This window comes from Gavia stellata, chromosome 6 (assembly GCF_030936135.1).
Source record: "Gavia stellata isolate bGavSte3 chromosome 6, bGavSte3.hap2, whole genome shotgun sequence".
In the NCBI taxonomy this organism is placed as follows: domain Eukaryota; kingdom Metazoa; phylum Chordata; class Aves; order Gaviiformes; family Gaviidae; genus Gavia; species Gavia stellata.
In genome coordinates, this window is record NC_082599.1 from 48,408,070 (window position 1) to 48,424,946 (window position 16,877).

At 46.2% G+C, this 16,877-nt stretch overlaps 1 protein-coding gene across 1 annotated transcript; it reads left to right on the plus strand.

The window, feature by feature from the left end:
* Positions 1 to 1,613: 1,613 nt before the first annotated feature.
* TMEM108 (transmembrane protein 108) lies at positions 1,614 to 13,619 on the plus strand. The gene is made up of 4 exons (XM_059819097.1): positions 1,614 to 1,725; positions 1,819 to 2,889; positions 11,895 to 12,049; positions 13,497 to 13,619. Exons 1-4 carry the CDS (start codon positions 1,614 to 1,616, stop codon positions 13,617 to 13,619), a joined length of 1,461 nt encoding a protein of 486 aa, XP_059675080.1.
* The last annotated feature ends 3,258 nt before the right edge of the window (positions 13,620 to 16,877 follow it).

Consider the following 16,877-nt stretch of genomic DNA (forward strand, 5'->3'; position numbering starts at 1 on the left):
AAAAAAATGAGCTAATTTTAGCATCAGGCAGTGGAAAGTATATTTCTTGTAATTGGCTCTCACTACATTATCCAGTCAGTGTTTTCATCTTCTGGGTACTCTGTGAAGTAACAGGAGGCTGCTGGGGTCAAGATGAGGTGAATTTTGTTGTTTGCAGAGCTCTGTGCTGTTCTGTTTCAGAAATTATGGTTAGTGATCAAAATAGAGCATTTATCTGGGTAAGAGGAATAGGTACTGCTCCTTTGGTGAGTTTTTGCTATGTGTATTGCACTGCATGCAAATGGGCATGAATGATGTGCAGGATTCAGAACAAACACATTTCATGCCATTTACATCTGCCCAACATGCAACAGAGCCCTAGAGCACAGTGGACACCTAATCAGAGATCTTCTTTCATTTTCCCAAGTCCCTGTCTTCCTCTTCTGCTGGTGCCCGTAACAGATACTCCCAAGTAGGGTAGAACTAAATGGCATAACAACGCTCATGGAGAAAGCTGGCAAGCCTGGGAAGGGTGGAGAAGGAGGCAGGAAGGTACTCCACAGTCTTGGCTGGAAGGTGATCATTACCCAGTCTGGAGTCCTGCAGCTTTGACGAACTCATCTTCCTGATTTGTTAAGACTGTGACAACATTTTTCACCTTGACACCCCTGGTTGAAATTCACACTAGCACAGTGCTAATGGTGCCATCTGATGATGCTCAGTGGACTGTGCAAAATGGATTTATTCCATGTGCTTCCTAGTGGGCCGAGATCCACATTACACTAGACAGCTTCAACATATGGAAATGGTGACATGTGATTGATGTGGTCCCTGCAGGTCACGCTAACTCACGGTGTATTAGCCCTGCATCCCAGGGAGGCTTATGCTACTCCAGCTGCCCACGTCCATTATCTGGACTAGGAATAAATGGAAGAATTGATGTTCCCAGCGGTGTGAATCTGGCACCTCATGAAATGATGTGCACTACAGAGGGTGGCGGGAGGCAAATTTCACACAATCCAACCCCACAGCACATGTGAGCACAGAACAGGTTACAACCAAACATTTGTATATGGGCGCGAAGGGCAGTTGTGTTAGATTGAGTCAGACCCCTAATAATCACGTGGCTTTTTAAAATGGCTGTCATAGCTATGTTTTCTTTTTCATTTTTAACATTTGGAAATTTTCTACATCTCATACTCTAGAATAAGTGACTAGATTTTCTGAAGTTGCTAAGTAAAGACAGCATATATAACCCAGGAAGCCCTCTCATCAGATATCCCTTCTTGACCTTTTTTTTGGCAAGGGCTAAACAGCTGCTCTCTCAAAAAACAGATTGCTTAATGGCATCCAAGACTGGAGGCAGCCAAATTTAGGATTTTGCAGGCAAAAGAATGAGCGGACTAAGGTTTCCCATAATGATGCAGACATTCATCTGGAGGCCTCCTGGCCAAAACAAAAACAAAAATGTCTTTTGTTTCTACCCCTGAAGAGTAGGATGCTTTGTAGCTTCTACAGTGAAATCACCTGCCTATGGCACTTTAAAGCACTCTCCTGACTCCATACTGCAAGCTCCTCTCTCTCTTTGCCACAGACATTCCCTGCAACCTTCCCGTTCCCACTTCGCCACTCCCATGGCCACGGGGCCACCGCAGCCCCTGCGGATTTTCCTTTCTCTTCCTACTTTCCCAGAGAAGCCGACAAAGTTGAATGCTAACTCTTCTGTCCTTCTGCAGAACATGGAAGGTATTCCTTCCTGCCAGACATGCAAGCTCTGCCATTCCCTGTCTGCTGGTCCTTCCCTGGCGTCTCACCCTCTCTCTGTGTTTTTTCCTCCAGGTGTTCTACTGATCTTGGCACTGACAGAAGAGCTGGTGTTTTCTGTTCAGGTACTGTCTCCCACTGTCTCCTCCTCTCAGGGCTTCCTGATGGACACTACCACTGTCACAGCCATGGGAACAACACCTCGCCACGCGGCAGAGCCCCTTCCCACGTCCGCTCGCACCGTGCCCCATCCCAGGCAAAAGCAAGCGAGTGGCCCTCGCGTCAGCGAAAAGGAAACGTATCATTTATACAACCAGAGTGCTTTGTACTCGGGACAGACTCGCCCCAAGGGGAAAATATTCCAGGTTTTCAAAGGCAACTTCACAGAGTCCTCAGAGCCTTACCTAAAGACGACCCTGCACTCTCCCTTCCCTACGCTGAGGAGCCCTTTCACAGACCACCCGTTTCAGTCCCAGACCGCAGCATCCAGCGATCCAAATGGCACGGGGCTGGCAAGAACTACACACTCAGACCCTTCTCCCCACCACAACACCTCGGGAAGCCTTAGGGAAGCAGAGCGAGGGGATGGGGCCAAGCTAGTGGTGCAGGAGGCAGATTTTGCCACCACAACTGCTGGACCATCAGCTGATCCTGAAGCAGTGTCGGTGCCTTTTAAACCCACCCACTATGGCGTATGGGATATGCTGAGCAAAAACAACTCTTGGGTGACCTTGAATCTCAGTACAAATGTCCCTCTGTTTGCTGGCCCTGGATCTGCAACAGCAGCAGCGGGTCACTCGGATCAGACCAGTTTTGACGTCGGCATCTCCTCCCCAGCAGCGGGAGACCCCAAGGGACCCGCTCCAACGCAGCACGGCGCGGTGACTAACGCGACCTTGCTGGGCAGTGCTCTCTCCGCAGCGCCTGCCACGAGGTTGTCCAGCTCCATTTCCACAGCTGGCTCCACAGCCACGGGGAACTTCCTAAACAGACTGGTTCCTGCCGGGACCTGGAAACCCGGGGTGCAAGGAAACATCTCCCATGTCACCGAGGGGGACAAACCCCAGCACAGAGCAACCATCTGTCTCAGCAAGATGGACATTGCCTGGATCATTCTGGCTATCAGCGTACCTATATCCTCATGTTGTAAGTTAATTGCCGCCTTATTTTGCTTTCTCTTTCCTTAAAATTCAGATTTCGGCCCATGATTCAAGGACCAGTTGGAGAGCTAACAGAGGCAGGGTGGCTTGGGATGGATGAGAAGCAATCACTAGACAGAGATGACATTCACTGACCAAAGTGCTTAGCTTCAAAATGCAGGGCTAAATTGTTTACACTCAAAGCATACTTGCTCTGTTGCTATTAGAAATCACTTGGTCTTTCGGGGCCCTCCATTTGAGGTTGTAACACAAGGCTGAACAACTCTAGAAGGCAAAGCAGCTTTACTTCAAGGCATTTAAGCTGGTGACCAAAAATAGTACAAGTCTTTAATGTAGGAACGGCTATATGCTGCCCTGGAATTGGATTTAAAAAGCCCACTGCTAACCCAAAGCATTAATGACAGTTATAATGACTAATACCTTTAGGCAACACCAGTTTTCCAGCAGACTAAAATATTTCCTTGCAGGCACTTCATGAACTATCAGATTGTAAAGTCTAATAACCAAAGTGCTGGTTTCCTCCATTTTAATTCTGACTTTGCGGCTGCCGAGGGAGCAGGAAGAGTTTGAAATCCTGGCCTTCGGACACCAGCAGTCAGCCACCTGCGGGACCAGGGCAGGCTGGGTTCCCAGAGGTGGCTTAGGGTCTCGTCATTTGACTCAGTTACAAAAAACACATACGAAATTATGAGAAAGCTTGTGAGTGGATGCCGGCGTGTCCCCTGCTTAGCTGGGTTATATCAGCAAAGTGGGACAACATATTCTCTGGGGTTTCACTGTTGTGGGGTGTGATTATGCTTATCGGTCTGGAGTGAAACAAAAACAAACATTTCCCAGCCTTTGCTGCCTGAGAAAACATAAAAGGGTAGCAGCCAACAGTATTGAGTATTAATTCTGTTATTTACAGCTACAAGCTGTACTGAGGACAAGGCTAGATGAGCTGACCAAGCCAGTCTCGCACACAGTGTACTCCCGCCAAAAAGGACAGTGCTGCTCTCTCCTGCCCTCTCAGAGGTACAGCCACCTCTGATCCTGCCCCTCTCCTTTTGCCTGGGCCTGACCTGACACCTCCCTGAGACACTTTAAGATTGCTAAAAAATATTCACTTTGCTCTTTGGTACTTTCTGTCCCCCCAGTGAGCTGCATCAGCTCCCCGCAGGGTCAGATGAGCAGGAGACCTGGAGCAGATGAGGCTGCAGGAATACACACCTGGAGAGGGAGCCGCACTAATCCTTTCAGCAGATGCAAATTATTGGATTGGCTCAGCATTATCTGTTAGACTTGTACCTCTGGGACCATTGGTTCTGCTATTGCCAACGTGGTTAAAACTACAAGTGAGAACAAAGCTTAAACCTAAAAGATGGACAATCAAAATAAAGAGAAACCAAAGCAGAAGTGTGCATACATACTTCTGTGAAAGACAGAGAGGAGAAACTGGGATATAGCAAGCACATGATGAGAAGGAGCAATATTTGATGATTTGATGAACAGCGCCTTGTCTATCAATCAGTAGAAATAGAGGATCAAATAAATTCTTCCAAGCATTATGTTTTGGGCCAGTATTCAGAAGGCGAGCTGATCTGGATAGAAAGCATCCAAATATGAAACACAAAATATTATACCATACAACACATGCATAGGAAGCATAACCAGTGTGTAAACTGGTGTATGACTCTGCCTGCAGTGTGCCATATATAAGCTAATAACTAATAATAGTTATTATTATTAATAATATGATGAAGAGTCTGTTAGCAGGACTTCTAACCCACTATTCATTAAATAGTGTGTTTAAACTTTTCTTCTTATATACCATAACAGCCTGTGTTCATTTGACTGTGCCTGTCCTGTTTCTTGTATTTGTAAGCTACACTTTTAAAAAGGCAAGTGTTATTTTGAAAATTATCTATACCGGTTCTAATACAACTGAGTGTTTGAATGACTCAACTACTCAAGTCCTGCTTTCAGGACCAGATTTCTGAGCATGGTCTTCAGTGAGACTCTCCTTTCAAAATCTGGGGATCCTCAGACGTATTTCAGAGTTGAAATGAACGGTAGGCAGGCATTTAAATGGGACTTTTCTGATCTGCCTGAAGTGCCTAGGGAATTGCTTTCATCCAAAAGTTATGCTGTTTAAACTACGCCATGATAAGTGCTGTTGTACAGACATAGGTTATTCCTATAGGAGAAGAAAAAATAAGTTATAACAACCTAAAGCACTAATGCGCATGTATCAGTTGTGGCTCCCCTCTGCGCTGCTCATCGTGGGGGGGCACTTTATTTCCTGACCCTCGGCCATCTGTGTCTCTCCAGGCACGGGTGTATGGTGTGCGGTGTACGGTATGGGGTGTACGGTGTGTGGTGTGTGGGATACAGTGTACGGTATGGGGTGTACAGTGTGCGGTGTATGGTGTACGGTATGGGGTGTACAGTGTGCGGTGTATGGTGTACAGTGTGGGGTGTACAGTGAGCGGTGTACAGTGTGCGATGTGGGGTGCACGGTGTGCGAAGGGGACTGTCGCCACCTCCCGGGCACAGGCGCCTGCAGCTGAGGACAGAAGGCCCTGCGCTGGCTTTTGCTCATCACTTCTGGTCTAGAGGGGGCTGATGCTAAGAGACGGACGAAGAGTACAGCCATTTGGATTTCGTTTCATCTTCAAGGGGTGAAAATGTTTTCGGTGAGAGGTTCTCACAGCTGTTGTGGGCATGGACTGAGAAAACACTGTCCTGCTCCTGCCTTGGGATGCTGAAAGGTGGAGGTATCTCGGATTTCAAGACTCAGCCCCGTGCTCTTAAATATCTGAGCTGCCTTAGGAGGGAACAAGCCACAGAGAAAGTCACTGAGGACTCCTATTCTGGGAGGTTATTGCTGCCCCGGAGCTGTGGGCTGGCGGCTGTGTGCACAGGCTGGCACCTTCAAGGCTGCTGGCCAGACCCACCAAGGGGGACAGCAAACCCTGAGCTGCTGCTGAGACACCTGTGAGAAAGGATAAGGCCCTGCACCAGGGGCAGAGGCAGCCCTGAGGCAGGGAAATTAGCAATGCGCCCTGGAAAGAAGTGGAAGGAAGTAAGGAGGGGCAACCTGAGCCTGTGCATGGGGCTGCAGAGCTGCAGGAATCTAATTAACTCCTCCTGCTAATGAGGAGTGCCCCTGAGCAGTGGCCAGCGCATCTCTCCTCTGCCCTGAGCCCTTGTGCCTGTCCCCATAATCCTTCCCCTGCGCCAGGGGTGGTGAGGAAGCTGGAAAAACCTTCATTCTCAGGGGGCTTCTGGGCACAGCTTGTTCTGCCCGGAATCCTCGGAAGGGAAAACACACCACGACGCTGCAGAGACACGTCTGTCCCTCTCTGACACGTGGCGCAGTAGGGCCCCACACTCTGATCACTGTCACACCTTTTATTGACAGGCACCTGTTAAATGAAAACTTGTGGACATTTTAACTTCCATAGCAGGGGAAGTGAGCTGCTAGAGAATGACCACAGGAACCCTTGGCTCCTTGTCGCCACTGGAAGAAGTGCCTGGGATGCTGCACTTCTCCTCACGGAGGAAAGACCCTCCCGGGGCTCCTCGCTGGACCATCCCTGACATGGGGATTTGCACCTAAGAGCAGGAAGCAGAAGAGGGTTTGTTCAGCATCGCTGTGCCCTGGCATCTGAGCCCCACTGGGGACTGGCAGGTCCCGCCAGCCGTGCTGGCGGCACAGCTGAGTGGCTATAGCACTAGCCTGAAGACCTAGGCCTCAGGAGCTCGCCTCCTGAAATAAGAGATAGGATTTAGCCTCACCATCCTTACAGTAGATATTTCTTTAAGGATGCATAGGTTTCTGAGTCCCACTGAAATCTCTTAAAATGCTAGCCAGAAAAGTAATGCTTTGAATAGGAATGCGGGAGCCACATCTGCTGCGGGAACCTGGGGAAATAATTTCACCTTTTGGTACCTCAGTTTCGTGGTATAAATAATGGGGGTAGTGTTGCTAATGCCATTTGAGGGCTGTGAAAATGAAGGATCCTGCATCATTGCGTTCCCAGAAAAGCGAAGTCATATATAACACTGTTATCAGTATTTTCTGCATGTCACAGTTTGAGTTGTTTTTGCAGTATCCTTCAGGCAGCCTTGAACATTTTTGTGCACGTGCATTTGTACGTGTGTGGGTGCCTGTCTCTGCAATGCAGAACAAGACACAGTACGAACTCATTTTAAAACCCACCGTCCCAGTCCTTGGGCTCCCAGTACTTATGTCTCTGTAATTACAGAATGACACGATAAAACACAGAAGAACAGAAACTTGCAAATCAGATGCGCAGAAGTCAATTCAGTCAGTCAGTTCTGCTGACATGGGAAAATGGGAGAGGAAGGCTGAGCCTCTGAACGCAGGCGTCAGCAGAACTCAAAGAATATATGAAGAATTGCCTTGGACCTAACCCCACTTAGCTCACATTTCATGCACTGGGACGCGTTCCAAAATTATCTCACCCACTTTCTCCATTGCAAAACCTATGGACATTTGTTTCCCGGTCTGAAGCGAGAGACATCCCAAGCCCTGAGTCTAATCCCCAGGTGTGAGCTCAGACTGCGCTGGAGAAGAGCCTCCTGACTCCAGATGTACACAGCTGTGGTCAATAACCAAACCCGTCGTGATACCTGTATTACAGCTAAGGCTGTACTACTACAGACGGCCCCAGAAAATGAGGGAAATTGAAATAAATACAGAAAAAAACCACTATTTTAGTCATTGAGGCAAGGGTTCTGTAGAAACTTAGTTTATATTATGATCTGCAGGCATAGGGAGAAGTAAATTAACATCCTTCGGTCTGAATATCTCCTGATATTCAGTGCTTGCAACGTTCAGGTCTGTTAACATTGTGTTTTACGTGGGAGCTGGAGAGTGGGGGAAGGGGGTATGCAGCTATATAAGATTGGTAAAATATTTAAGTGAGTTGAAAGAAAAGACAGAAGACAACCAGGAAACCGTGGGGAGTTTGTATGATCTCATTACCCTGCATCTATGAGGTCAGTATTGAGTATGGTGTATAATTCTCATGGTTTATGTTTTTAAAAAAAGATTGGAAGGTTAGAAAAGAGCCATGCGAATGATTTAAGAGCTGAGAAATGCAACATAACTCCACTTGTGTTATCATGTAGTCCAAGAAGAGGCTGAAGCCCACATATATGGGGGACATTTCTGATAGCATAGTGGAAGCTTTTAATAAAAAAGGCAAAAGGAGATTGAGGAAGTGGTGGATAAAGCTGGAGGTATTTAGACAACAAGGGGAATGTAAATGTGTCCCCACAGTGGAAATTAAGTATTGAAACAAACTTTGTGGGAACGGGATGGATATCCAGTCACTCCATCTCCTTAAGTGAAGCTGGGTATTTTCCTATGAGATGTGCTATACCTTAAATACAGCTTATGGTTAAGTGAACAGGTGAAAGTCTCCTGGCGTGCAGGTGTTGTGCAGGTAAAAGTAGATGATGGACATATTCCCACCAGCCTAGAAACCTGTAAATCTGTGAGAATCTCATTCCTCCCGTTTGTGGGATGTATTATGTCCTGTTTTCATGGGTGGGAGGACAGATAATGCAGACGTAATTTGCCTCAGGGCCAGAATGAGGGCAGCGTCAGAGCAGGAGCTTGTCAGCAGCTCTTAGCGGAACGTATGGGTTGACTTTTCTCCCACCAGACTAGCAGCAGGTCAAACAATACGCGTTAGAAATACTTCTGAACTCCTTGAACCTCCAGTGTCCACAAAAATGCAAAGACGCCTAATATTTCCTAACGTGTATCGTAATCTCTGTACGGAAAGCTTCAGGCTGACACAGGGACAACGCTGAAGTGTCCTTCTTGTGGCACTCGCTATTGACTTTAACATGGAGCAGGCAAAGGGGAAAGTCGGTTTAGCTTTTCTGACTACCAGAAAGCGTCCAGGTGGGTGTTTGAAAACCAGAGAAGACTTAGCCCTTTTTCTGCCCAAAGGGCTGGCCATCTCTGAAACAGAGGTGATACATGGAAGCACTGAACAACAGCACTTTCTTGTCCTTAGGAGGACATCACATAATATACCAGGAAAGATAAGCAGAGTATTGCATCTACTGTTTCTCTCTTCAGCTATGTTGTTGTTATAATTGCCACTTCTCCCTTCCAAACCATCTCTGCCCTCTATGTATTTCATCCACTTAATATGTCCTCGCTGGCCATCGCAACTGTTTGTCTGGAAAGAGTTTTGTCTGTAATACACGTAATTCTAATCATGGGCGCAAACAGATATCTAAGAATACCGGTAAAGCTGTACCCTGTTCTTAAGTATTGTTCTGGAAGTGAGCAGTCCCATGTTAGCTACATTAATCTCATTAAAATATGCCCCAAAAGGGTAGTTAATATGAGATGAAGAAGGAATAGCCCCATTCCAGCCCTGCTGTTCTCTTTCTCCTTCTTAAATCAGGTCTCCTCTGCTTTGAATTGGGCAGCTTAGGTCGACAGCCTTCTGCCAAAATATGTTATATTCAAGGAAGCTCAGGAACCCATTTTCCATGGCCTTCCATCCATTTGCTTGTGCATGCTGTAAGGTTGGAGGCCAAGAGTGTAATTAAGGGAGAGAGCATTATTGCTATATAGCAACCATATCTGCGCATGGCAAGGCCATTTCCTGCTGGAAGAAGCAGAGATCTCTCTCAACTCAGTGTCACCGGCTTTCCAGCCCCTAAACCCCAAATCCGATACTTCTCTGTCAGCAGCCACAATATTTTATAAGCTGTAAAACCTCAGGCTTTCAAAATATTTGCACAGCAATAGAGTTGGCTTTACTGGGACTCTCATATCCTCAGGCACCTTCAAAAATGCCCTGTGCCTTAGGGAGCACTTGTTCCTGGAGTAACCGAAAAGCTCCAAGGTCTGTTGGCTCTCGCCAGCAGTGGGGAGGACTAAATGTAGGTCCTGCTTCACTTTCCAATCTTAACGAGCCTGCAGGCTAGGCTGGGACATGGAGAGGGTAGCAGCAAAGTAGGGAGCAAATATGCAGCCCTTCAGGAGGATGGGCATTTCCCTGGGCAGAGAGAGCAGTTCTGCTGGCCCCCATGGGGTGCCTGTCTACGGGCGCAGCAGCAGAAGTCATGCTGTTGAGCTGTCAGCAAATATAAATTATTGGTGATAGAAAGACTGAAGCAATATGAGTCAAAGATAATAGTAAGTTTGATGATGACCTGCTTTTCTGAAACATGCAGGAACAGTGCAGGAGGTTTTTCCATTAGTTTTGGAAGATTTATAGCATAAGCTCACCTTTCCCTTTGAATGAGACATAAACTGCCTGAACTCAAACCCATTAATTTTTTTTTCTTAGTAGCTTATTCTTTTGTTTTAAATAGAGTTCTAGCCTTGCACTTTTGTATTACCATTTTATGTGAGTAGATGGGATAAGAAATTAGACCCACGGCATATGGGTAGCTGCAATGTTTGTCAAAACATACAAAGCAGCTTTGACCTCTCTCCAGTCTTTTGTTTCCTTTTGGCTGTAATTCTAATAAATAATTTTGGCTGTAGCTGAGAAAATAATGTTTTTTTTCAGCTTCATGAATATTTTCTCTCTTCTTTTCTACCACGAGGGGTTTAGAAATAATGGAGTGAATTTACAGCAGGGCATTCCCTATTTCACGGGTACAAATCAAAGTAAGTACATGTCCAGCTACCTGTCTGTCTGTATAAATCAGGTAGATTACAAGCACAACTGGTCAATTAATTCCACAGGTGTAAGATAAAGCACACAGAACTTATGCATTACTCCTCTGAACAAACCCTTGTACGCGCCTCAGCTTCTGCCTGAGCCAGGACTAGTGGGAGCAGTAAGTTCGTTACAGTGGGTTTGCCTTGCTTTTGCAAAATTGCCAAGATTACCCATCTGAATTGCAACAGAGATGACTAAACCAAAAGCAGTTCCAGAAAATAACACTCAACCAGCTTTGTGTTCGGCCCTCCCGCTGGGGGAGCATTATCCTGGCATCTCTGCGGTCAGGGGGGTGCCTGTGACATTGAGACCAGACAGACAATTATATCAACAGGTTTCACTTGCTGGTCACTTTGTCTTGCCTAACTGCTCTACTTTAAGCTCAAATATTTCAGACTGCACAAGCTTAACTGTGCTCCGCAGATAAGAAAAAAAGCCAGGCTCAGACACCACCAACGCCGAGGCAAGTGCGGGGAAAGATTATGCTTATCAGTAGATCCCACATCCTGATACAGCTGATAGAGACAAGCAGGAAAACCCCAGCTCTGGAGTTAATGCTACCCTGGAAGCATAAGCTTTGTGAGATAGGTGCTGGAGGGGTTCTCTACACCACCTCATCACTGTCTCATCCCGCTCAGGAGCCCATCTGTTCCCCTTGCTGGTTGCTGATGTTTTGGAGCATGGTCTCAAAGTACCCAAAATCTAAGTTATGAATAGCAGGTGACAGAGGCAGGGATCAGTGGCACTTCAGGGCAGAAGCTTTTGGTATTGAAGACGTGCAACTATATGCGTTTATGAATTCGGTATTTGAGCCTAGGTCAGGTGTCTTTCACTGCCCATTTGCTAATGTGCTCATCGCTGCAGCGTCTGAACACGCTAGAAGCAGAAAAGATCTGCGCAGAGGCATCCTTCGCAGTCTCTGGGGAATGCCCTCTACCCTAGAGGGTCTATAAATCCCTGCTTAGGTATTAAAATACCACCAGTTATAACACCAAAGCTTTTCATTAGCCAGGCAGTCACATCCTGAAGATTATAAACTCACAACAAAAAGAAAGTGAAAACTGCATATTCTGCCAAGCCCAAAGCCTCATCTGCTTGGCCCAGATTCTGACTTAATTGTGTGGGGTTTGTTAGGAGAGAGCTAGATCTGACTGAGAGTGAATCACATGAATGAAGGTCACCAGCCCTCCCCTTAAGTAATGTAAAAAACAACCCCATGATACTGATGAGCCCTTATTGAAAGGAAATAACCAAATTTTTTACATGTTTCTATTGACAGCAGTTCTGCTGACAGTCTGCTGCATGAGGAGGAAGAAAAAGACATCTAACCCAGAAAACAACCTGAGCTATTGGAATAATGCTATTACCATGGACTACTTCAACAGGCATGCTGTAGAGTTACCGAGAGAGATCCAGTCCCTGGAGACTTCAGAGGTACCTCACTTGCAGAACTAGTGTCTGAAAACTGTAACTGAAGCCATGCTGGGAGAAGGGGAGAGGAAGTCATATTAATAAAGCCTTGAAATCCCTATGCATATTCAGGGAAGCAATTTTTGAGAAGGACTCACCCCTACACATGTATAAGGTGGGATAAATATGTCACCAAAACCAGATTGCCATCCTATTCCCAGCCATTGCAGATACGTTCCGTATTGCTGTGTGGTCACAGGAGTTAACCTCTAGGTGAATTTGTTCCCAGGTTTCTCTTCCTTTTTAGCCTACAGCCAATGTCGAGCCGTACCATGACTCCTTAGGAGAGCTGTTTGGGCTGGCTTGTTGCTGACAGTTGGTCCTTCTAATCTGTCTATTGTGCGTGTCCCACACAGCATCATATAAAGGGGGTAGTGGGAGTTAATAATGCAAAGAAATTTTGTGCATTTATGTTTTAGGAACTGCCTATACCTTCTCAAATACCATTTCAGGGAGTGAGTGTTCCCAGCATATAAGCAATCAAAACATCAATATATGGCAATGTGTAGTGGTGGTGTATACTCATCAGCCTTAAGGGATCTGGCTGCTTCAGTGGGATTATTCCTATATGGGCAGGTGATCCTACAGATAGAAACGTATTCTCTGGCCTCAGAGAAGAATAATTTAGCTTAGTTCAAAGGTATGTAAAACCTAGAAACAGTGGAGAGTTTGGGTTTATGCTAAAGTGACTTTCAGATCAGCTAGCTGACTAACTTATCTCATTAAATAAAAAAAATGTGTTTAGAAAGGAAGCGCTGAGATGTGACTAGACAAGCACTCACAGCCGCTTCATTAACCCCACTTTGCTGGCAATCATGCTGCTCAAGCTAAGGCATGACCTGGTCTAGACTTACCAAGAATTGAATGATAGGCCTATTCAGATATAGGATGGTCTCGAAAAACTGTCATCTGAGTCTTTTAAACCTTATCAGAACATGACTGAACTGGGGCATGCTTGTGTAGCTTGGAACCATATATGTGGTTTTCTGACCTTAAAAAGCAGCTGAAAATGCATCCTTGAGGAGTCAAGCCCAGCTGATAGACACGAAACTGTTGCAATGTGTCATGAAAGTGAAAAAAAGAAACATGAAAGCTCAAATTCTGCTAAGGGACCTGTAGTTTAGTGCATCTGACTTCTGGGTCCCCAGATTGGGAAAGAATCAGCCTGATTATTAGAGGAGCTCTTCACTCACAGCTCCTACTGCCTGAAGAATGGCAAAACTGGCTCACCAAGCTTTGACGTCCGTGAGCCAGAGCCCCCAAAATTCAGGCCCTTTGGAGGACTGGGAGAAGCGATAAAGATAGCAGTCCATTCCTCACATGCATTCGCACAGGGCAGCGAAGTGTCCTACATGGTCACAGAGAGTGAAGGGTGTGAAGTCCTCACCCTGCTTCTCTCTCTTTCTCCTAGGACCACCTCTCCGAGCCACGCTCCCCTGCCAACGGTGACTACCGCGACAGCGGGATGGTCCTCGTGAACCCCTTCTGTCAAGAAACGCTGTTTGTAGGACATGAGCAAGTCTCTGAAATATGACCCCACAGGTGCCCGCGTATTGCAGTTTCATCTCTACTGTCTCCAAATTATAAATATATATATATATTATAAATATAACCTTTGTGTAACCCTGAATTACAAGAAATGTTTTCAGCTTTTCTTTTCTCCCTCAGAATTGTCAGCCCCTTTTTTATAAGTGTGGTAAAACTTTACAGAACTGTGGCTTTATAAAATAAAGGTATTTCTAAGCAAAATACCTGTCAGATGGACTGTTTTCTTCACTGTCATTTACAATCTGCTGCTAAATATACTTGGTCTGGAAGAATTTTGGTTAAGGCTGGTTTTGGTGCAGGCAGCATGTGTTGGGTACAGCATCTTGCATCCTACATGACATCACTCAGCCTGGCCATGAGCATTCCAGCTCGGTGACCGTCTCTTCTCCTACTGTAAAATGACTTAGGTCACGCCTTTCCTTTAGACTGCCAGGCTAGAATACATATCAGACAGGACCAGCTCGGTTGCCAGAAGCAGTCCGTACGGCTCGTGTGCCAGTCTTGTATCCTTTGCATGAGTCCAGCACTGCCTGAGCACTGACTGGGATGAGTCCTTCAGTGTCCCCCTTCCAGTAAAAACCAACCAGGGTCTGCCAGCTATGTAGGAGGAGAGAAGGGAAGCTGGGCTACAGTGGGATGATAAACAAACCTGATGCACCCATGGGATCCAGGGCCAAACAAGACATGGGCAAACCTGTTGGGGTAGTAATGTTGCCCCATGACTTCTTTATGTTACCTTCTTCAGACTTAAACAGGAGAGCCAAGTTCCAGTTTGAGCTCCAAAACTGTTTTACATAAGCAAGAACAAGAATGACTTTTTTTCCTGTCCTAACCACACTACATGTTGCACTCACAGCTGCTCCACCCTGGCCCAGTGAGTCCTGAATTATTTCCTGCAGAGCAAACAGCCTCCAAAGAAGGCACGTAGAGTGTCCCCTTCAAAGGAAAAGAAACCTCCTTTGAATTTACCAGAAATGTTGAAATCTGGTGACTAGGGACTCCCACCAATTGAACGCTGTGGCTTTGACCACATTCCTACTTCCACACTGTTTTATTTATCTTGGGTGCTTAGACTGCTGGTGTCGTTGAATCAAGTTTCCTCATACCCCCATCTCCTCTCTGAGACTTTTCTCCCCTCCTTAGGAACGAAAATGCCGTGTTTCAGAGCAAAATGGCATTTCAGTCCTACCCAGTTAAGCGCTAGATTGCAAGCTGTAATAGTGTTAGGGGAATAGTAGGGGTGAATGAAGCTTAAATGATGGATTAAAAATACATTATTACAAGGAGAGGCTAACATGGACCATGGAATGACTTTGCCTAAATTGTTGCGCTCTCTTTGAGTAACCAAGAACTGTTACCGTGGGACCAATTTTCAGTTTTGCTTCTCAAATTGCCTTATTCCTGTCATTTGGCAAGGGAAATGGGCTCCGTCCTTTGAGGCCTCAGACATCCTCTCCCCAACTCTGGCCATCAGTCCATGGAGATTATTTTCTACCTTCACTCCTCACTTCATCAGGAACAAGCTGTGAGGCAGCAGGGAGTTTAATCCCTGCTCCAGCTGGCTGCTCGGTGCCACTGGCTGCTCAGGTTTGTTGCTTGGTTGCGTAAAAGGGAAGCTCTGGCAGGACAGGGTTAGCGTAGCATCATTAACCATATGCCTCGTTCAAGGTGAGCTATGGCTGGTACCAGAAAAAGGAATTACAGCAGTGGCACATCTGGTCCAGCTGTTCCCAGCTGCCAGCAGTGTCCCGGTGGGTGCAGTTAGTCAGAGCAACCTGACAACTTTACTAAATGATGGCTGGAATCAGACCAAGACGTGGCTCCCCCAGGGATGGGGGGGCCACAGAGGCATTGTCACCCCTCCTTTCTCCCTGTACCACACATGCATTTCTACTGTGCCAAGGCACAAATGTGAATGTGCACCACAGGCTTCCTAAAATTAGAAAATTGTAATGTTATAGGGACTCTTCTAGATATTTGATTTTCTGGTCAGAATCAGATAGTAATGGACCGCTTCCCTACGAGCTGACCAGGGCAGCCACACATGTGGCTGTGTATGGACATGGACGGGGACTTTGGGAATATATCTTTTCACCATGGGAGAAATGCTACGCATTATAATATCTGCAGTCCTCATGATAAAATACTAAACAGCCTCCTGGAAATCACTGGTTGATTATAGTGTAAAAACTTCCTGAGGATCTTGCCAAGAGTGAAAGCAATCCCATCAGGACCTTCATCTTCTATTTCAACAGTGAGGTGGAAAGAGAGAACAAGGTTACAGAGAACTGAATTCAATTCTTTGCAAAAAAGTCCATATTTTTACATTGTTTTTCTGTACGTGGTATTGCTTTTGCAAGGCAGATTTTTCTTTTATTTGACACAGAGCAAATACACTGAAAATGTTGTGTAAGAAATGCTGGAGGATTCCTCTCATTTAGCCAGCACAGTTTGCTTGGTAATCTAAATGCAGAATGCCTAGAAACTAGCTAAAAATATTTGCAAAGCTATGAGATGCTGTGCTATTCCCAGGCTTCACATAACTGGGAAATGGTGACCTGACTGCAGGCAGTCTCGCAGTTCTCAAACTTAAAAAACAAGAGAAACAAACTCCAGCCACAAACCCGGCGAGCCAGGATTAGGCACCCGCGGAAGACAGGGATTTCTGATTGTATTCCATCTCGCCAAAGACTCACCACTGCCCCTGTACAAACCTACAGCGTATTAGGGCAATGCCCAGCATCAGCACATTACAGGCATGCCTTCAAAGATGCGCACATGGTAATCCTACACTGGAACAAGTCTGGCATCCTGGCTGTGAAGCATCCCTGTGTGTAGGTAGAAAAAGCTACACCTAACATTGCATAGTGAAGGATCCCACTGTACCATGAACATGTCCTAATTATGTACCTATAAACTACCCACCTGATCACTAGTCGCTAAAGAAAAGCAGAGGAAAACTCCCCCATCCCCTGCAATAAGTCTCAAGGATTGTTTTGCCCTTTTCTTTCGCTTCACAGTTGCCTCACTTTGTCACCACGTTATGCAGTCAAAGAGAAACGGGCCCTTGTTCAACAGACCAAGTGCAGTTGATAATGTGGTGTCAAACCGACCGAGCAGGGGTAGACATGAGGGTTCTTGTCCCTAGTTAAAATCTGCTGGGTTTGGGGCGACATGCCTTGGCCGGGTGGTAAAGCCAAAGTGCAGAGAAATCCAGAAGTTGCAGCAGGGCCGAGGGAGCATT